Raw genomic sequence first — 22,768 nt, 5'->3', positions numbered from 1 at the left:
GGTTTAACAAATGGCTATAAAATTATGTCTCTGTCTCATCCAGCTTAAGCCAAATGTAGGCTAATTCTATTACAACCTTCATTAAATAAGACAAGAAATAATTCAAAACAATTATTATTTCAAATGTTGGCGATTTGGATTCTCAGTATCTCTTCCCATCTACACAAACAGAAAAAGTGCCAAAAATGAAAAATAATTCGTTTAGTGTGTTACCAAAGGCTAGTCAGGCCCTATAGAGGGCTACCGCATGACGTCACCGCGCCGCAAGATTTTGTTAGGCGCCATATTGGAAGACCAAGTACACATCTATGCAAGTACATACATACATAAAACAAACTACACCTGAAATGTAGCCAGGGCCGGTTCTGCCCTAATCTGGACCCGGGTGCAACATCGCGCAACCCCCCCCCCCCAAAAAAAACACCAGTCTAAATCAGGACAACCATCACATAACTATAACTATAAACATTTTATATCAACTATTTTAACTAAATGGGCAATAATAAATAAGCCTGCAGGCAGCCACGGCGGGCTGCCTCAGAAAAGTAACCATTCAACTGAAAGCCTGCAGCCACAGCGGGCTGCCTTAAAAAGTAACCATTTGTCCTACCTTAAAACTCGTTTTGCATTTTCTGCCTCCTTTTTTGTATTTTCAACCCTCCGTTTATTTTCTTTCCTTTTCTGAAAACCCGATTTGTGTCCAGACATTTTGTTCTGCTACCAACGAACTAACTCGTCAGGTCTCGTCTCTCGAGCCCGCGATGATTCCCGTGGGAAGGGCAACAATTGATACATTTTTACAAACAGCCAATAGGGAGGTTGCATCGTTCAGGCTCTTCTTTGCTCAGACACTCAGTAATGGAGACGTGATAGTCCACCTTCCCGCACTCTCCATTCAGTCAGCGAACGTCACACAGGAAGTGAACCCCAGCGGGTCATAGAAACTTGCGCAGGAGAAGAATGGCTTTTTTATTTGTAGGCTACGGAAACTTTGAGGAATGAAATAAAAACCGGTATTAACCGGTTACCATTATTTTTAATAAGCGTTTCTGTTCTGGAACATAAAAAATAATAAAGTTTCTGGTTTCGTTTCTGTTCCATGTGAAATAGAAAAAGTTCCCGGTTTTTGTTTTCGTTCCTTGAACCGGTTCAAAGCCCTGGTACTATGTTCATGTTATGCTCTTGCCTAATTCATGTTGCTTAGTCTTTGTATTGTCTGTGTTTCACTTTTAATAAGCATTCCGCACTTGTATCCACCTTCGCCTCACTTACAGTGGGGCAAAAAAGTATTTAGTCAGCCACCAATTGTGCAAGTTCTCCCACTTAAAAAGATGAGAGAGGCCTGTAATTTTCATCATAGGTACACTTCAACTATGAGAGACAGAATGGGGGGAAAGAATCCAGGAAATCACATTGTAGGATTTTTAATGAATTAATTGGTAAATTCCTCGGTAAAATAAATATTTGGTCACCTAAAAACAAGTAAGATTTCTGGCTCTCACAGACATGTAACTTCTTCTTTAAGAGGCTCCTCTGTCCTCCACTCGTTACCTGTATTAATGGCACCTGTTTGAACTCGTTATAAGTATAAAAGACACCTGTCCACAACCTCAAACAGTCACACTCCAAACTCCACTATGGCCAAGACCAAAGAGCTGTCAAAGGACACCAGAAACAAAATTGTAGACCTGCACCAGGCTGGGAAGACTGAATCTGCAATACGTAAGCAGCTTGGTGTGAAGAAATCAACTGTGGGAGCAATTATTAGAAAATGGAAGACATACAAGACCACTGATAATCTCCCTCGATCTGGGGATCCACGTAAGATCTCACCCCATGGGGTCAAAATGATCACAAGAACGGTGAGCAAAAATCCCAGAACCACACGGGGGGACCTAGTGAATGACCTGCAGAGAGCTGGGACCAAAGTAACAAAGGCTACCATCAGTAACACACTACGCCGCCAGGGACTCAAATCCTGCAGTGCCAGATGTGTCCCCCTGCTTAAGCCAGTACATGTCCAGGCCCGTCTGAAGTTTGCTAGAGAGCATTTGGATGATTCAGAAGAGGATTGGGAGAATGTCATACTGTATGGTCAGATGAAACCAAAATAGAACTTTTTGGTAAAAACTCAACTTGTCGTGTTTGGAGGAGAAAGAATGCTGAGTTGCATCCAAAGAACACCATACCTACTATGAAGCATGGGGGTGGAAACATCATGCTTTGGGGCTGTTTTTCTGCAAAGGGACCAGGACGACTGATCCGTGTAAAGGAAAGAATGAATGGGGCCATGTATCCTGAGATTTTGAGTGAAAACCTCCTTCCATCAGCAAGGGCATTGAAGATGAAACGTGGCTGGGTCTTTCAGCATGACAATGATCCCAAACACACTGCCCGGGCAACGAAGGAGTGGCTTCATAAGAAGCATTTCAAGGTCCTGGAGTGGCCTAGCCAGTCTCCAGATCTCAACCCCATAGAAAATCTTTGGAGGGAGTTGAAAGTCCATGTTGCCCAGCGACAGCCCCAAAACATCACTGCTCTAGAGGAGATCTGCATGGAGGAATGGGCCAAAATACCAGCAACAGTGTGTGAAAACCTTGTGAAGACTTACAGAAAACGTTTGACCTCTGTCATTGCCAACAAAGGATATATAACAAAGTATTGAGATGAACTTTTGTTATTGACCAAATACTTATTTTCCACCATAATTTGCAAATAAATTCTTTAAAAATCAGACAATGTGATTTTCTGGATTTTTTTTTCTCATTTTGTCTCTCATAGTTGAGGTATACCTATGATGAAAATTACAGGCCTCTCTCATCTTTTTAAGTGGGAGAACTTGCACAATTGGTGACTGACTAAATACTTTTTTGCCCCACTGTACGTATGTGACCAATAGATCTGAATACCACCACTTTTTTCATTATTTGAACATATAGCTAGCATATATCTCTGCATCTCTTTGCATCTTCTCTGCTTCTGTACTGCGCAAAAGTCTTAGGCACCCTATTTTTTTCATACAAACTTTGTTATAGATTTCTATTTTATGACTTATACATTATCGAGTCAGTACAGAAACATTTTAGAGTTACAAACGTTCATTTTCCAGCAGAAAATTAAATGTTACAGAAAAAAATTGTTGTACCTGAACAGCATATTACATAAGAGACCACTTTTTTAGATTAAAAAAGAAAACATAATGAAGGCTACTGGGTTTTGGTGCAAAATTAAGAAGCAAGTGTGACAGTCAAAGTGTCCAGAAGAACGGTGGCTAGTTCTGTAAGATGCTCAGTAAAACCTACAGCTTATTTCCTTATAAAACTACACTAATTGTACCTGAGACTACTATATATATTTTTTTTAAAGCAAAGGGTCGTCTCACACCAAATATTGACTTTGTTTCATTTATTATGGCTTACTGCTGTTTACAGTATTTTTTTAATACTGAAGCATTTCATTTCATTATTTTTTAAGCCATTTTTGGTCGACAGCATTTCTTTACATGTGCCTAAGACTGTTATGCAGTACTGTATGTGCCACCTACTTCAAATTGTTTTACATTTTGTTTTACTGCCATTTTGTAATCACTAATATGCAATGACTAATTCTTATCCAGATTAAATCATAGTAAAATGCAATGTATAAATGCAAAAAAAACCTGTCCCATACCCATCTTATTTAATTAACTTTGTTTAAACTTCAAACCTAAATATCTTTTAAATTGATGTATGTACAGCTCACATATCAATTAAAAACACAGTTGTTTAAGGTGAAATATTATATCAGGTGAACAAAGACAGAAACAGGTGCAGAGGAGCTCCATGAAAGGAATCCAATGAACTAATAAACCTCTTACAATAACCCACACGCGTCTCCCAACACAACACAAACACATACACATTGTGCCAGTGATGACTAACAATGATAGATTTCAAAATAAACTGCCTTTAAAATACACTGGGTTTAAAGCATCAGCCACTGAGTAAATGAGAAACACATACTGTACATACGCATACCTGTTGGTAGAGATTTTCCCAGTAGTCTTGAGTCATCAGTCTGAAGAGAGACAGGAAAGCCCAACCAAAGTTATCAAAGCTGGTGTAGCCAAAATTTGGATTGTCGCCTGCTTTGTGACAGAAATAACCATCCGGGCACTGCCTGGAGCAGAGTTTTAAAAAAAAAAGTATTTACTCAATTAAAATTTTTATGCTCATTTTGTCAAGTAGCAGTCATTTTATCCAAAAATAAATACAAACAAATGTGATCAAATTGAAGAGAAGGGTCAAGGCAGTCATGGTTAATTTTAAAAATCCTTTATTTCTTTATATAATTTAATCCTCAAAACATATTTAAAGTGGCTTTTCTCAGCCTTTGTCAGGGTGCTCTCTCTCTCTCTCTCTCTCTCTCACACACACATACACACACACACACATCAAGCAAATGTGAGACTATCATTTTTATCATGCTAAACCGATTTTCAATTCAATTCAATTTTATTTATGCAGCACTGTTAGCAATGGACATTGTCACATAGCAGCTTTACAGAAATCCAGATACATTTTTCAATTTTTCCAATTTTTTCTGGGCTTGTTTTTCTGTTGGTTTCTGTTTTCATGCTGTTGTTTATTTTCTATTCATTTATTTGTTTACTTGATTGTGTTCACCTGTTCCTTGGGCCCCTTGATGATGCTTTAGGTCAGCGTTTCTCAACCTTTTTTCAGTCACGGCACCCTTCAGAAGTATGCAAATTCTCAAGGCACCCCCATATAAAATATACGCAGTCACACTGACCATACGCTGACCCCGGCAGTAACGTTGTGACATGGGAAAGGGGGCCGTGAGACAAATTTTGATGATGCATGAAGCGGCGATGATCTGTATTAGTGTAACTATCGTTTTTTGGAAATTTAATTAATTTTATTTATTTCAATGTTAGAATATATAATTTTTTGACAGCACCCCTAACGAAGCCAGACAGCACCCCAGGGTGCCGCGGCACCCCGGTTGAGAAAGGCTGCTTTAGGTTTCTTATACCCACAGTGTTTCTAATTGCTTTTAATTCTGAGCCATGGTTACATATGAGCTACAGGCAGCAATAGTGCACTTCAGTTTTAATCTGGTGAATGTTATTATTATTATTATTATTATTATTATTATTATTAAGCATAAGCAGGCAAATTTATACTTGGTTTTATTTTTGTTGTTTTGAGAAATATTAACCGTTCACTGTTTAACAATTAATGGAATAAGCTTCAACAGCTAGGTGAGAATAAAAAAAATTAAAGAAACTGCAATTGAATAAGGCCTTATCATGACACAGGGATGCCAACATTTTATTTAGATCTGAATCTATAAGCACTCTCATTACCACTATGTCAGACCCTGGATCCCACACATGCATGTTCATGCACATAGAGCACTGTGCAAAAGTCTTAAGCACCCTATTTTCTTTTTCATACAAACTTTGTTGTAGATTTCTATTTTATGACTTATACATTATCAAGTCAGTACAGAAACATTTTAGAGTTACAAACGTTTATTTTCCAGCACAAAATTAAATGTTACAAAAAAAAAGAGTTTGTATCTGAGCTGCATGTTACATAAGAGACCACTTTTCAGATTAAAAAAGAAAACATAATGAAGGCTACTGGGTTTTGGTGCAAAATTAAGAAGCAAGTGTGACAAAGTGTCCAGAAGAACTGTGGCTGGTTCTGGAAGATGCTCAGTAAAACCTACAGCTCATTTCCTTATAAAACTGCACTCATTGTACCTGAGGCAGCTATTATTTAAAGCAAAGGGTCGTCTCATACAAAATACTGACGTTGTTTCATTTATTATGGCTTACTGCTGTTTATAGTACTTTTTTAATGTTGAAACATTTCATTTAATTATTTTTAAGCCATTTTTAGTCTACAGCATTTCTTTATATGTGCCTGACTTTTGCACAGTACTGTACATTACAAGGCTTATTGTTTAAAATGTTAGCTAGCTGATTGTAAATTAAGTGCATTAGCTAGCTACATTAGTTAGCTTGGATTAAGCAGGGTTGCAATGGAGCGCTTTACTTTGAAAATGCACTTCTGTGCAGCTGTAAAAGTATGTTTCTTTGCCTCAGAATCCCTTGTTGTTAATAACCAATAGTGATATCATCAAGAACAATATAATGGGGTTTTTGTAGATATTTTTTTCTTGCCTAGCCTGCATCGTTTGCTGTCATGTGCCACTAGTGCACCTGAACTCCTCGTGCTAAGTTTTATGTTTAAGATGTTTAATCAGGTTTATTGTAGTGAAGGATCATGCTGTAGCTCCTCCTCTAAATATTTTCACAAAGCACAGTTTGCAGCCTGCTTTGCTTTGATCGCCATCATTAATTGTTAAATATGCCCAAATTGTTGTAATTTTATGTTGTTTGTTCACTAGCATGATAACATACACCATCCTTATGTCACATTGTATCACCTGGTATTGACTGTTGGTATCAGGCAACTTCGATGAGTATGAGTACATGAGCATGGTATCGATACCAGTTTCAATACTGATCTGTCCCTTATTATTATTATTATTATTATTATTATTATTATTATTAACTTACCCTGCATCACTGCTATTTCCACAGAGGAGAGGATCTTTCTTTCCTTCAAGTTTATAATAATTATCTACAGGAAAAAGAGAAAGGTAGTGTTCAGTCCCGTCCTGCATGGAACAATAACACTGTAAAAAATAGTTTATTGTTTTAACTTAAAAAGTGAGTAACCTACCCCTTAATGACGACATATGACGACCCCGTGTATATCCCTTAATGACGACATATGTCAACCCCGTGTATATCCCATAATAACGACATATGATGCCTTGTCTAAAACCTTGTCAAAACCTTGTCTTTAGACTTTTTTTTCTCGTAAATATGTTCTCAGGGTGAACAGTATATACATATACAAGGGTGGCTGTAGCAACTGTTTTAAGGGGTAAAGTGTTAAAATTTTGAGTTCATTGAAACGCATATAGTAAAATAGCACAATGAGGCAATCAAGTTGCACTGTGCAAACTTATTATATGAGTTTCAATTAACATTTTAAGGCAACCAGGTTACTCACTTTTTAATTTAAAACAAATGAGTCATTCTATAATTTGGGGTACATTTCATATCAACAAAAAAGTACAAAAGCAATGGTCTTTCTCAATAGAAAAATGAGTGGAAAATTAATATTCCACTAAAACAGTATTCCTGTTTACATGCAGCTGTGCATACTCTGATTACTAGCTGGTTTGTTTATAAACCACAGATCTGATGATAAACAGGCAAGAGGCCATGTGTCGCAAACTACCGTAAAACCCCCAACTGAGACGTACAGTATATTCTGAATGCACTGTACGTATGTTCAAAGAATGCTCCTAAAACCCAAATAATATCGGTATGTCCCACGTCTTAATCGGAAAATGCTAAATTTGGAATAAGGCCAAATTTGGAATATCCTAATGGAATATGCTGTTTACGTGACCCGTATCAAATTCTGAATATTGTCATATTCTGAATAATCATGGAACATTAGTGTGCATGTATGTTGAATGAAAGTCACAGTTTATGTCTCTCTCTGCTTGTCTGTGAAGATTCTCAATCATCCAGGTCATAGTAAATTGTGGGTGGTAGAAATGGGCAACTGGACTTGCTTGAAGATTCTTGAAAACGTTTCACCTCTCGTCCAGAACTGAGGAAGCCTTTTGGACGAGAGGTGAAACGTTTTCAAGAATCTTCAAGCAAGTCCAGTTGCCCATTTCTACCACCCACAGTCTCTCTCTGCTTCCCCAAATATGCTGCCATTTTTGCAGGATCAGCATCCCAATGAGCCCTGTATCATTGCTGTTTCTTAGCTGCTGACATCTATATAAAACAATTGGATTTTTAAAAATGGCGTTGAGGGAGAAAGAGAGCATCTGCCCATATTAATAATGTGCGTTGTGACATAGATAGACTGATAATGATAACAATGTAATAATAATGACTGATGATGTAGACTACTGGGTAACTTAGTTGACAGGTAACATAGTTGACAATTTCCCAATTTCTACCCATACTTTCAATGGAAGACCTTACCTGGCTGACAACACATAATTTTCTTGAAGAGGTTAGCATCAAATTTGAACATATAATTGAATTAAAATCCTTAAAAATTTATAAACAATAACAACATATGTAACATAGTTGGTAGGAAATTAATATACTCATTGACAATGTATTATTATATGGTTAAAGAAGCAGCTTTGGGACTAAAAGGTCACTGGTTCGATTCCATAGACTAGCAGGAATGGCTGAAGTGCCCTTGAGCAAGGCACCTAACCCCCAACTGGTCCCCAGGCTGCTCTGGGTATGCTGTACATCACTCTGGATAAAAGCGTCTGCTAAATGCCTGTAGGCGGCTGTCAATCCTGGGGGATCATGGATGTGCGCCAGTGGATGTTTCCGGGTAGCATCTACTGTGGCTATGAATGCAAGAGTGGCAGGCTGTGCCACATCTCGTGCAACAAAAAGTGGGGGCAGAACTGGTGTCTTGGGGGCGAGACTTTCTGCAGGACCTCTTGTTGTCTGTTTGGCACCTCAGTGTGGTCTCATGGTCAAAGAGGCCCTTGTGCACCACCTGTTTCCAGGTGCTTCTGTCTGAGGCAAACAGCTGCCAGATACTGGTGTTAATGGCAGCAGCCTTGAGGTCACGCTTGCAGATGTCTTTGTAGCGTAGCTGGGGCCATCCTGTTGGCCTTTTTCCAGATGTCAGCTCACCAAACAGGAGGTCTTTGGGGATCTGGCCATCTTCCATGTGACAGACATGACCCAACCACCACAGGCACCTCTGTTTGAGAAGGGTGAACATGGAGGTGGTATGTATCCTCTCCAGTACTGCGTTGTTGGTGACCCTGACTTTCCAGGTGATGCCCAGGATGTGTTTCAAACAGCACATATGGAAGGAGTTCAGCCTCTGTTCTTACTTTGAATGCAGGGTCCATGTCTCACTGCCATAGAGGAGGGTACTCAGGACACAAGCTGAGTAAACCTGGATTTTGGCGTGCTCTGTGAGATGGCCATTTGACCAGAGTCTCTTTGTCAGTCGAGAAAAGGTTGTGGCTGCTTTTCCAATGCATCTGTTGCTCTTGTTCTCAAGCGACAGGCTATCCGAGATTGTTGACCCCAAGTACACAAAATCATGGATGATTTCCAGTTCGTAGTCAACAATGCTAGTGGCTGGTCACTGTTTGATGTCTTGACCCATCACCTGTGTCTCCTTCAGGCTGATTGTGAGGCCAAATTCTCTGCAGGCATCAGTGAAGCGAGACATCAAAGATTGTAGCTCCTGCTGGGAGTGGGTGGCAACAGCTGCATCATCAGCAAACAAAAAGTCTCTGAGACATCTGGGGCCTCATTTATAAAACTTTGCGCAGGATTTACGCCAGAAGATGGCGTGCGCACAAAACTCAGAATGTGCGTGTGCACAGAAATATTCTGATTTATAAAACCGTGCGCACGCACGTTCCATGCCAATTTCCCTTTATAAATCACAATCCACTCTAAGTTTGCGGCACCTGTGCGTACCTCAAGACACACCCACAATTGCCTATAAATATTCAGCGAAACGCCCTTAATGAATATTGATATCTGTGGACAACATGCCCAAAACAGAAGGAAAGACAAAGAAGCGCAACTTCTCCGACTGTGAAGTTGAAGTGCTAGTAGATGAAGTGGAGCAGCGTCGAGCTGTTTTGTTTGGAGGCCATAATACGGGAGTTACAAATGTGAAAAAAATGTGTGAATGGCAGCATGTGGCCGATGCGGTCAATTCTGTAGCTTCACAAGGCCGTACTATGGCAGAGGTAAAAAAAATAAATAAATGGTCCGACATAAAGGTGGACGCCAAGAAGAGGATCGCGGCACACCGCCAAAGCGTCCGTGCAACGGGCGGGGGGAAGGGGGAGCCGGAGCTCACCCCACTGGATCAAAAACTGGCTGGCATTATAGGGGAAACCCTCCTGAGTGGAGTTGTGCGTGAGGAGGAGGGTGACACTGATGCTGGGCCACATGAACCAACCGAGGACTCGGGTATGTAATTTTTTTTTTGGTTGTGTATCAAGGAACCACCTCACATTGCACATGTGCCACCTTGTTTGAAATGGGTGTGAAATGAATTGAAATGAGTCTTCATCCAGAAAAAGTATTTTATTAACAAAAAAATTCCCTCACAGTTGCTGGGTGTGCCAGTGAGGCCAGCAGTGTGTCGGCTGCGGCAGCGGAGGTCCCAAGGACGTCCACGGCCTCCGATGCATGTGCATCCATGCTGAAACCAGCCACCAGCGCCCATGTCCTAACAGATGCAGTGCTGCAGGTGCAGCGGGAACATGTGGATGCCGTCCGCGAGGTCGCCCGGGAGTTAAAAGAAATAAAAAATGAGTTGTCTGCATTAAATGCCAGCATTAAAGAATTTCTTAAAAAGTAATCATTTGTTTCCATACCTAATTATTTACAAGCAGCGCATCACTTCCTCGCACTGGTGCACGGCTCCTGCATTTGGGTGGAATGCCTGGGGATAGGGATCAGGGTCGAGATCAAGGTTGACCTCTTCAGCTTGCAAAGGCACATTTTGTATCTGTGCCACATTGTGCAGCACAGCACAGGCCCTAACAATCCTACAGACCTTTTTGGGTCTGTAACATAGCGCTCCCCCCATGGCATCCAGACAACGCCATCTGCCCTTCAGGAGCCCGATGGTGCGCTCCACAACAGCGCGCGCCTGGCTGTGGCGCAGGTTGTAAGTGGTCTCCTCAGGCGTTTGGGGGTTCATAAATGGCGTGAGCAGCCACCGTTTCAGCGGATACCCACTGTCACCTACAACATAACTGAATGAGTAAAGGGTTGAATATTTAGAAATGGTCTAAGAATGGTTACAAATACTTTCAGGATTTACACATTAATCACCCGCACCCAGACAAGTGCACAAAATTAAGGATTATAAATGTTAAGTCAGTCACGTCTTTGATGCGCGATGTTATGTTTGTGTTAAACTTCGATTATTGAACCAATTTCGGGTCGTTCTCCCCGTTACCTCCTGAGGTCGCATTTTCCGCATTTCCCTTTTTTGTGTCCATGGGTCAGAGCTTGCGTGGAGGTGCGCACATTTTACCGTCAAGTTCACTTTTTATAAATACCGAAGCTTGTGTAGAATGTGGCGTACGCATTCTTTTGTACGTACACATCGTTTATAAATGAGGCCCCTGGTCTGCACTTTGGTCTTTGCTCTGAGCCTGGAGAGGTTGAAGAGGTTTCCATCAGCTCTTGAGATAGATGCCTTCTGTGGCTGTTCCAAAAGCATGCTTGAGCAGGGCTGCAAAGATGCCAAACAGCATTAACGTAAGCACACAACCCTGCTTCACATTGCTGCGGATGTCAAATGGCTCAGATGTGGAGTTGTCATAGATGATGGTCCCCTTTATGTCTTCATGGAAGGACTTAATAAAGCTGGGCAGGGTTGGAGGGCAGCTGATCTTGGCCAGGATGTCAAACAGGCCTTTTCTGCTCACAAGGTCAAACACCTTGGTCAGGTCGATGAAGGCCAGATACAGAGGTTTCTTCTGTTCTCTGCATTTTTCTTGTAGTTGCCTGATGGAGAAGACCATGTCGATGGTGGACCGCTCAGCTCTGAACCCACATTGAGATTTGGGGTAGACTCTGTCAGCAAGGACCTGTAGCCTCTTCAAAACGACTTTAGCAAAGAGTTTCCCCATGATGCTGAGAAGCAAAATTCCACGATAGTTATTACAATCGCTCCTGTCTCCCTTGTTCTTTTATAGGGTGACAATATTTGAATCCCTCATGTCTTGAGGCACCGTGCCTTCTCACCAGCTGTGGCAGAGGAGATCATGTAGTTCTGTGGTGAGGGTGCCCTTGGCACACTTGAGGACTTCTGGAGGAATACTGTCTTTTCCTGGTGCTTTGCCAGACGTAAGTGCTTCCAGTGCTTCACAGAGTTCCTCAAGGGTGGGTTCAGCATCCAGTTCCTCCATAACAGGCAATGAATCAATGCCATTGAGGGCTGCCTCTGTAACAATGGTCTCTCTGGCATACAACTCTGACTAGTGTTCAACCCAGCATTCCATCTGTTGAGTCCGGTCCTTGATGACCTCTCCTGTGGATGACTTGAGTAGGGCTGTTTTATTCTGCATTGGGCCAATGGCCCACTTGATCCCGTCATACATCCCTCTGATGTTGCCAGTGTCAGCTGCTGTCTGGATCTTGGAACAAAGATGGAGCCAATATTCAATGGCACACCTCCTGGCAGCTTGCTGAATTTTATTCCGAGCTGTCTGGAGTGACTGAAAGTTCTTCTCACTGGGGTTGAACTTTTACGCTGCCAGTGCACACCTCTTCTCCTCAATCAGAGGTAGCAACTCCACAGAGTGTGCTTCCAACCAGTCAGCAGACTTCATAATCTTCTTCCCAAATGTCAACATCACAGTGTTGTAAATGGTGTCCTGCAGGTGCTCCCATCACTTGCTGATGTCTGCATCAGGGAGACCAGGTAATGCTTCCTCTAAGGCGTGAATAAATTCTTCCACTTTTGTGGGGTTGCGAGTCTTGGTAGTGTCAATGTGTGGCCTACCCTCCTTCTTGGAGTGGTGAAGTCTCTGTGGCTGTAGCTTCACCTTGCTGCACACAAGAGAGTGATCCGTGTCGCAGTCAGCGCTCTGGTAGATGCGGGTCAGCTTGATGTTTCGCAGGCTGACACATCTTGTCAGGACAAGGTTGAGCTGGTGCCAGTGTCTGGACCTTGGGTGCCTCCATGATACCTTGTGCTGGGGCTTGGTGTTGAAAAAGGTGTTAGTGATGCAGAGGTTGGGTTGGCAGCAAAGTTCAAGGAGTCACTGCCCATTCTCATTCATCTTTCCTGTACCAAACTGTCCTAGACAGGAAGGCCAGCTGTGGTAATTGCTGCCAACTCTGGCATTGAAATCCTCAAGGACAAACAGTGGCTCATCATTAGGGATGTCATCGATGGGTTTGCTGAGTTCATCATAGAACTTGTCCTTTATTTCCTTGATGGAGGCTAGAGTTGGCACATAGACACTGACAAGGCTAACTAGATCCACTGATGTTTGAAGTTGGATCTTAAGCAATCTTTCTATTCCCTCCATTGGTGGGATGACTGACCCAACAAGGCTGTTTCTGATGGCAAAGCCTATGCCATGTTCTCTGGTCTCATCTGATGCATTTCCCTGCCAATAGAAGGTGAAATCCTTCTCTCAGAGGCTCCCACATGAAGGTAGTCTTGTTTCCTGCAGGGCAACAATATCCATCCATAGTCTGTGCAGTTCACTGTTGATCACTGCAGTCTTGCGAGCATCACTAACTTCTTGCAGGTCGTCTGTGAGTCCAGGAGTCATGGTCCTCACATTCCAGGTGCCCATCCTGAGGGCTGGATGTTTTTTCTGTCCTTTTGTTCTGCCTAATATAAGGTTGTCAATCCACCTGTTGGGTTTTTTCCCTCAGCTCCACACACCCAGTGGAGCAAGTGGATCGTGGTGAGGCAGCACCTAACTGACTGGGGACTGCCCAGCTTGAAGTGGATGGTAGCTGTGCAATGGGATCATAGGATCCCTTCCACTGTTGAGAGCGACCTGTGGCCCCTCACTTGATGCCAGTCGAGTACATAGGCTTATCACCAGTAAACTGCTGCTCCCCGCATTGTGTCAACACTGCAAAGCAATGCTGGAGTGTCCTCTCCAGGGCGCAAGCCTGGGCAATGAAATATGGAGAACAAGTTGTTTCCCGTGCAACAGGTCCCCCCTCTCCACTCCACCGATGTGATCCAGGGGAGGGGCAGCTGCCAATATATCCTGGCATGAGTGTCATTGCAGGAGTTGCCAGGACAAGGTTGTGAACAACGCTGAACTGCCTGAGGGACTCTGATTCCAGATTTTTTCCTCTGGGTTTACTCCTGAAGCCTTTCCCATTAGTGGGTATGGCCACAATGCAGCAGAGGTTTGAGATCAGAGTTTTCCTTCTCCTAGATGGGCTACCAGCCAAGGTTGACAAGCCCCATCAACCTGAGAAATGCCTGTAATGTAATGTAATTATAGATCAAACATTGAAAAAAATGAGAGGACACTCTCCACAGTGTGTTCAACATATCTGTCACAGAGGACAATGACATCATATGATGTAGGGGGTTTGGGTTACAGGGGGGAGTTCTGTAAGGAACATAGTTGACAGAACATTTGGAACATTAATATAGTTAAACTATTTAAATGAGAAAATAAAAATAAAAAATTAGTATTTAGCCTTTTGAAATACAACCCCAATTCCAAAAAATTGGGATGCTATGTAAAACATAAAGTAAAAAAAAAAATTTTTTAAATAAAATAAAATAATAATAATAATAATAATAATAATAATAATAATAATAATAAACAGTGCAATGATTTGCAAATCCTATATTTCATTAAAATCAAATGTTGAAACTGAGAAATCTTATTGTTTTTTGAAACATACAGTCAAGCCGGAAAGTCTACACACCCCTTTCACCTTCTCCACATTTTATTACATTATAGACTTATTCTATAATAGACTGAGTTAATTTTTTTGTCACAAAATAGCCCATAATGACAAAGTGAAAGCAGGTCTTCAGAAAATATGCAATTTTATTTTACTGACAAAAATAGGTTATTTAGGGGTTACATATCTGTACACACCTTTAGCCTCATACTTGGTTGATGCACCTTTGGCAGCAATTACAGCTTCAAGGTGTCTTGGGAAAGAAGCTACGAGCTTGGCGCACTTGTTTCTGGACATTTTTGCCCATTCCTCTTGGCATATCCTTGCAAGCTCCGTCAGGTTGGATGAGGAGCATCAGTACACAGCCGTTTTCAGCTCCTTCCACAGGTGTTCAATTGGATTCAGGTCTGGGCTCTGGCTGGGCCACTCAAGGACATTCACAGACTTTCTCCGAAGCCACTCCTTTGTTCTCTTGGCTGTGTGCATCGGGTCATTGTCATGTTGAAAGGTAAACCTTTGCCCCAGTCTGAGGTCCAGAGCGCTCCGGAGCAGGTTTTCTTCAAGGACCTCAGTGTACTTAGCTGCATTCATCTTTCCCTCTATCAGCACTAGTCACCCCATTCCCGCTGTTGAAAAACATCCCCACATCATGATGCTGCCACCGCCATGCTTCACTGTAGGGATGGGATTAGCCAGGTGATGAGCGGTGCCTGGTTTCCTCCAGGCATGATGCTTGGTATTCAGGCCAAAAAGTTCAATTTTGATTTCATCAGACCAGAGAACCTTGTTTCTCATGGTTTGAGAGTCCTCTAGGTGCCTTTTGGCAAACTCCAAGCAGGCTGTCATGTGCCTTTTACTAAGGAGTGGCTTCCGTCTGGCCACTCTACCATAAAGGCCTGATTTGTGGAGTGCTGCCTGGATGGTTGATCTTCGGAAAGGTTATCCCATCTCCACAAGGATACGCTGGAGCCCTGTCAGAGTGACCCTCGGGTTCCTGCTCACCTCCCTGGCCAAGGCCCGTCTTGCCCGATCACTCAGTTTGGCCGGGTGGCCAGGTCCAGGAAGATTCTTGGTGGTTCCAGACTTCTTCCATTTACGAATGATGGTGGCCACTGTGCTCTTTGGGACCTTTAAAGCAGCAGCAATTTTCCTGTACCCTTCTCCAAATCTATGCCTTGACATGATCCTGTTTATTTTGTGGAGAATTTTGTGACAAAAATTGAACTCAATCTATTGTAGAATAAGGCTGTAATGTAATAAAACATGGAGAAGGTGAAAGGGGTGTGCAGACTTTCCGGCTTGACTGTACTGTATATGCTCATTTTGAATTCGATGCCAACATCCATTCATCCATCATCTGTAGCCGCTTATCCTGTACAGGGTCGCAGGCAAGCTGAAGCCTATCCCAGCTGACTATAAGTGAGAGGCAGGGTAGACCCTGGACAAGTCGCCAGGTCATTGTAGGGCTAACACATAGAGACAAACAACCATTCACACTCATACCTACAGTCAATTTAGAGCCACCAATTAGCCTAACATGTCTTTGGACTGTGGGGGAAACTGGAGCACCCAGAGGAAACCCGCACAGACATGGGGAGAACATGCAAACTCCACACAGAAAGGCCCTTGTCAGCCACTGGGCTCAAACCCAGAACCTTCTTGCTGTGAGGCACAGTGCTAACCACTAGACCATCCTGCTGTAGAGGCAACAAAAGACTGAAAAAGTTTTGTAATGTAAAAATATAGATATAATAATAATTAGATCAATTGGCAACAGATCAGTAACATAACTGGGTTTCATAAGAGCATTCCAGAGAGGCTGAGTCTCTCAGAAGTAAAGATGGGGAGTTCACCACTCTGTGAAAGATGGCATGGGGCAAATATTGCAACAATTTAAGAATAACATTCCTCAATTTAAATTGCAAAGAATTTTGGGATCACATCATCTGTGGTACATAATATCATTAAAAGATTCAGAAAATCTGGAGAAATCTCTGTACACAAAAGACAAGGAGGAAAATCAACACTGAATGCCGATGATCTTTGGGCCCTTAGATGGAAAACAGATCCAATTCTGTTGTGGAAATTGTTACATGGGCTCAGGAACACTTCCAAAACCATTCATCCATTATCTGTAACCACTTATCCTGTGCAGGGTCGCAGGCAAGCTGAAGCCTATCCCAGCTGACTATGGGCGAGAGGCGGGGTACACCCCGGACAAGTCGCCAGGTCATTGCAAGACTGACACATGGAGACAAACAACCATTCACACCTACGGTCAATTTAGAGCCACCAATTAACCTAACCTGCATGTCTTTGGACTGGGGGGGAAACCGGAGCACCTGGAGGAAACCCATGCAGACACGGGGAGAACATGCAAACTCCACACAGAAAGGTCCCCGTCGGCCACTGGGCTCGAACCCAGAACCTTCTTGCTGTGAGGCAACAGTACTAACCACTACACCACCGTGCCACCCTTCCAAAAACTGTCAATTTAGGAATGTCATGACAAATCCCAAACTAAATGAAACACAGGATGCACAAGATGTTTCTGATATTATAGCATGCTTTTCATCAAGAGGTAAATATGTTTTTGAAGAAAATAACTGGACATGAATATGGAATGTACCTCAAATTATAAAATGACTCAAAACTGTATAAATAATCTGTATATAATGAATATTTTATTAATTTATCTGTGTGCATTAACTTACATAGTCCTAGAACTTAAGCAAATATTGGGAAAGGAATGTAATATAAAAGCTGAATAAATGTGGATGTATAGTACAGTCAGTGGCATCTTAGCTATGTTATCAGGCCCAGTCAAACCATTTCTTAGTATTAGTGTCAGTCTGCCATGAAACTTTTGCTGTGAATTGTGATAAAGTGCTTTAGACTGAGGATCAAATTTCCTCCCCCTAAGTAACCATGATTGTCTTCTTTCCTCTTATTTGTTCTCTTTTTCTCCACACTAATACCATCTCTTACGTCTGCTACTTCTGAATATTGACAGAATCCCCTCTCAAACCATATTCTCATTAACCACTATGTTAGATCTTCCATTGCACAAACAATTACACGCTCCCCTGTGCCACTTCTGTCAGTCATTATTAGCTCCTGGACAGCCATGAACTCTCACCTTCTGAATCTAATCTATACCTCAAGGGATCTGAGGACTAAGCTGGCTAATGCATGCTAATGGCTGATGGGTGGTGAGGGCAACAAGTGGATGATACTGAAGGAAAATCTCACTGCTAGCTTCAGCACAGTGAGTACATTTCAAACAGGAAGAAAGCAAGTTTTGTGGCTCCCAATCTGAGCACAGGGAACTCGTCCAGCTGTGTATTTATTGTGTTTTCCCTCTTCTATTTTACTCAGCAATGATGAGCTGATAAGTTCTACAAAAAAAGCACAAAATCCCAAATAGGCAGACTGTGATATGTCTAAGATTGCATGGATTGTAATGGATTATATCCCACCATTTTTGTAGATGGATTAATTAAAAGTACTATTGGGGTTTAATTAACTGTCAGCACAACAGCCTTAAACTGCTAACTTGACCTATAATAATAATTTATTTTCCACCACAGCATCAACACTCACTTTTATCACCATAGTAACTTGTGCGGTTGAACTCAGTGGAGTTATCAGTATGCAGATTTCCCATTGCATCTATACTGCCACCGGGTGGTATCCTTATGCATTTATTCCTCAGGTTGCCCATGAAAATCTGCAGGCCAATCAGTGCAAATACACTCAAACAAAAGACAGTCAGAATCATCACATCTGAAAGTTTCTTTACTGACTGGAACAGAGCTCCTACAATGGTCTTCAGACCTGTGACCAACAGATAACACAACACGTTATTATGCAGAGAATTATCCAGTGAGCTGAATTCATACATTTTAAAAATAATTGCATGTGATCAGGGAAAGTATTCATTTCCACAAGAAATATATAAAATTAAGCACATAACATAATATTTGCAAAAATACAATCATTTTCTTTAAAAAAATGTACAAAATGTGAAATAATAACAAACTGCAGTCAATTATAAGTATGATCTTACCTGGGATAACTGATATTGTTTTCAGGGCCCGAACAACTCTAAAAGATCTCAAAGCAGAGACATTACCCAAACCTTTGGCAAATTCTGTCACATACCTGAAATAAGGCAGAAAGAGGTCAATGGGTCAAAGAAGCTTTCAATACTTATTTCGAGTTACAGCAAAAGTTTTCCAAGATCTTAACAGCTAAACATACAGAAGGTATTATCTCGGTTTACACTGTTACAGATGGAATAAATGAATCTTCTCTATGAATGTACAAATTTTGAAGACTGTCCATAGCTTGGTAGTAAAAAGATATTGGATCCACTCTGGCCAGATAAGTGTCTACTTAATGATAGGATTAATCAATAAGATCATGTCTGGCACAGCTTTAAGGTAATTAAAACACATCCATCAAATCAAGCATGCTTTTATAGACTGGCTCAAGGCTGTTGACTGCAGAAAGGGAATTATTCAAAATCGATGAACTTCTCAAATAACACTCCAATGCTTATCCAAAGCAAGCACTGAGAAAGAAGCAGATATGATTCATTATTCTGAGACTGTATATGAAAATTGTTAGACAAGCTACAGCTACTACAGCTACTGGTAGCTAGCTACACTACAGACTAATTATTTTTTGTGCATAGAAGGTATTGTCAAATTAAGGAAAATCACTGTTGACATTTTCATTATATATACAGTACCAGTCAAAGGTTTGGACACACCTTCTAATTCAATGTATTTTCTTTATTTTTATTAATTAAAAGACACTTCATGTCTTCAAGTAATGATAGATGTCGTTGCTCTTGACTTAGTTGAGTGGTTCTTGGCACAATATGGATTAGTATAGTTGTGGAATAGGGCTATTTACTGTATTTTTATTATTTACTGTTTGATCTTAAACACATTAAGAAGGCAAGAAATTACACAAATTCACTTTTGACAAGGCACACTTGTTAATTGAAAAGCATTCCAGGTGACTACCTCATGAAGCTGGTTAAGATAATGCCAATAGTGTGTAAAGCGTCATCAAGGTAAATGGTGGCTACTTTGAAGAATCTAAAATATGAAACATATTTTGTTTTTTAACACTTTTTTGTTTACTACATAATTCCATATATTTTCTATATGTTATTTCATAGTTTTAGGGGTATACAAACTTTTGACTGGTACTATATATGAACAGTTATTCTACGAAATCAAGCTGTACAAGAGCTGATAGCTCTAAGCCATGTATGACAAGATTGAGAGAAATAAATATTTTATATATATACCGTATATATATACACATTCACTGGATTTTGAGAAAAAGAGCATTTTTATTTTTTGCACATTCGATAAATAAAAACTTTTTTAAAAATATCTGACAAAATCATTTCCACTTCAAATGTAAACAAACTGGTGAAATGATAGTAGCAATTTGTGAAAAATGCTATAATAATAATTCTTGAAAAATAAAAAAGAGATCTGTTTCGACCTCGCTCTGGCCGTCACTACGGTCTAAAAAAAGGAATGATCACCTTCATTCTGCCTATCACCAAGACCATATGTCAACAAAGTCATGTCCATGACCTCCAGAAGCAGAACGACTCGCGTTATAAATAGCAGAGATTGCTCCCGGTTCAGTCTCTCACCTTGATTGCCTCGTACGAGACCGTAAGTAAGAGACCCGTAAGGTAAGAAATCCTGATTACTTTGCTTCACATTCCACTAATTCATTACCTGCACGGTACGGGTGCCTTGTGTCCCCGAGAATTGTTGTGGTTTGTGTATTTCTGAGCTACGTGCATTTGCCGGTAGGCTGTAAGCTTGTTTTTTCAGGTATCCTTTTTGTTTACGTTATATGCGCTAGATTTCTGGGTAATCTGAGTTTATTACCACTGTGTGCCTATACCGCTGTTCGCAGCCGTGGGTTTTAGTGCGAGCCACTAAGCGCGTTCGCGCGCTGGTGTGAGCTGCCGTAATACCGATGTTCTGTGTTTTTTACTGCTGTTGTCACAGCCGGAAATCATGTGAGCCCGTCAGGTTGCTGTTAAAGGCCACCTAGCGCTATATTTGTTTGTATTGTCCTATGTCGCCCGTTAGGTGCATTCGCGTGCTGGTGCGAGCCACCATAATACCTTGGTGGACTACTAGAGGAGGACTCCAGACTTCAGATCGCCTAGGCCTCTGTGTGGCTATGATGGCTTCCCACTACTGCAGGATTTGCAGGGCCTCAATGAGTTCCAGAGATGGGCACAGGGAGTGTCCAATGTGCCTTGGAGCCGCCCATGTGCTGGAGGACGTGGACAACCCCTGCAGTGCGGCCTGCGACCTCTCCAGGGGGGAAAGACAGCACTGGGCCAGCCAGGTGGGCGGCCATGTGCGCAAGAGCCGGAGAGAGAGGCGACACTCCCCCGACCAGCCATCCCTCTCCAATAAGCATAAGTACAAACACAAGCATTCACATGACCGGCAGCGGGAGTCCCCCCACAGGCCTGCCCAAAGAGAGGCACCCAGACCTGCTAAACGCCCTGCCTCAGCTACGGTGACGGAAAGTGGTAATGCGGAGTCGCTCCAGATCCTCTCGGTTCTCCAGGCTCTGTCACAGAGGATGGACAGGCTGGAAGGTCAACAGGGCTTGTCATCTACTTCCCTGCCCCCGGGCCAGGGGGGTACCCTCTCATCCAGACCTGAGAGTGATGGTGAGGAGGATGGGCGGGGCAATGTGGATGTGCTATCCTTCTACGCTCCCCACACAGCGATGGACAACACAACAGATGGGGACGGCCTCAGGGGAGATCTGCATTCTGGCTCTGCAGAACCAGCTGATGGCTCCATGGGGATGGAAGAAGCCCCTGTCAGCTCCCTGGTGTCACGGGTGCTGAGCGCTGCCAAGGTCCTGGGCCTTCAGGTGCCTGCACCGGCCCCGGCTCCTTTGGGAGGAGTTTGAGAGGGCGTCTCTTACACTACCCCACCACCTCCTATACCTGTGGCGGATGATTATGCAGCAGTGCTCAAGTCAACATGGGATACGTCGTCACAATGCCCCTGGTTTCATGCAGGCTGCCACCAGCTGGCAACAACTGGTTACCCAGTTGAGACTGGACTAGGGGACATGCCACCAGTTGAGCCATCAATGGCTGCATTGACGTCCCTGGACCTTGCCCGCGTATCCCCCAATCCACACTGCCCTCATAAGGAGTGCGCCAAGACAGACTGCCTGGCCACTCGCTCTTTTAATGCATCGGCATGAGCGGCACGAATGGGTAATGCTCTAGCCATCACCCTGGTGGCTCTATGGAAGACACTGAGCCCAGACGATCAGGACGCCAGGGCCCTGGTGCATGCAGCTCTTTCTTCCCACTCCCAGCTGACGCAAGACGTGGGGGATGCTATGGCCTCTGCGGTGCTGTGCCACAGACAGGTTTGGCTGGCGCAAACCTCCCTGCCAGAAGCCATCAAGCAGGAGCTGCTGAGCCTCCCCACGGTGCCTGGGCATGTCTTTCACCCAGGATCCCAGGAGGTGCTTGATCGTGCTGAACGCACTGCAGCATCTAGGGAAGCTGTCCAGCATGTGTGCCGTAAGTCGGCTTCAACTGCCAGCTAGGCGCCTATGGGTAGGTATAGGCTGCGGCAGCCCACCCGGCCTCTGCCAGCAGGCAATGACCCGGTGGCCCTACGGGACTAGCGATTTCGTGCACCCAACCAAAGTACGGCCCCAAATCCCCGACCCAGGGGAAGAAGAAGACTGCAGCGGGGCACAGGCAGGGGTGCAGGCCGCGGCAGCGGTCCTGCATAGGAGTCTTGAGTCGCCCGTCGATTGTCCTTCCCAGCTGTCATGGACCTCCTGGGAGGGGATTGCGCCAGACCCTTGGGTCGTGGCTACGATGGCTTGTGGCTACCGATTGCAATTTCGACGGCGACCCCCTGTGTTTTCAGGGGTCAGGGTAACATCCGTAAAAGACCCAGCTTTGATGTCCATACTCATCAAGGAGGTTCAAGAGCTACTTCTAAAAGGGGCTATCTCAGAAGTACCGCCCAGCGTACAGCTCACTGGGTTCTACTCCAAGTATTTTATTGTTCCCAAAAAAGACGGCAGTCATCGGCCTGTTCTCGACCTCAGGCCCTTGAACCGATATCTCAAGGTGCTGCCTTTCAAGATGGTCCACACAAGAGTAGTGTTGCAGTCCATCTGGCAGGGGGA

The 22,768-nt window shown here is 42.9% G+C and overlaps 1 protein-coding gene across 1 annotated transcript in view; it reads right to left on the bottom strand.

The window, feature by feature from the left end:
- Positions 1-22,768, bottom strand: part of scn1laa (sodium channel, voltage-gated, type I-like, alpha) — a 111,252-nt gene that overhangs the window by 65,281 nt on the left and 23,203 nt on the right. Inside the window, exons 6-9 of the mRNA XM_060930080.1 lie at positions 18,600-18,694; positions 18,134-18,367; positions 6,593-6,656; positions 4,017-4,158 (exon numbers count right to left, since the gene is read on the bottom strand). Coding sequence (XP_060786063.1) covers positions 4,017-4,158; positions 6,593-6,656; positions 18,134-18,367; positions 18,600-18,694 — 535 coding nt within the window. The remainder of the gene's footprint in view (positions 1-4,016; positions 4,159-6,592; positions 6,657-18,133; positions 18,368-18,599; positions 18,695-22,768) is intronic.

This window comes from Neoarius graeffei, chromosome 9 (genome assembly GCF_027579695.1).
Source record: "Neoarius graeffei isolate fNeoGra1 chromosome 9, fNeoGra1.pri, whole genome shotgun sequence".
Lineage (NCBI taxonomy): Eukaryota > Metazoa > Chordata > Actinopteri > Siluriformes > Ariidae > Neoarius > Neoarius graeffei.
The sequence above is the reverse complement of the archived record's forward strand: the minus strand, read 5'-3'. Positions and strand labels throughout refer to the sequence as shown.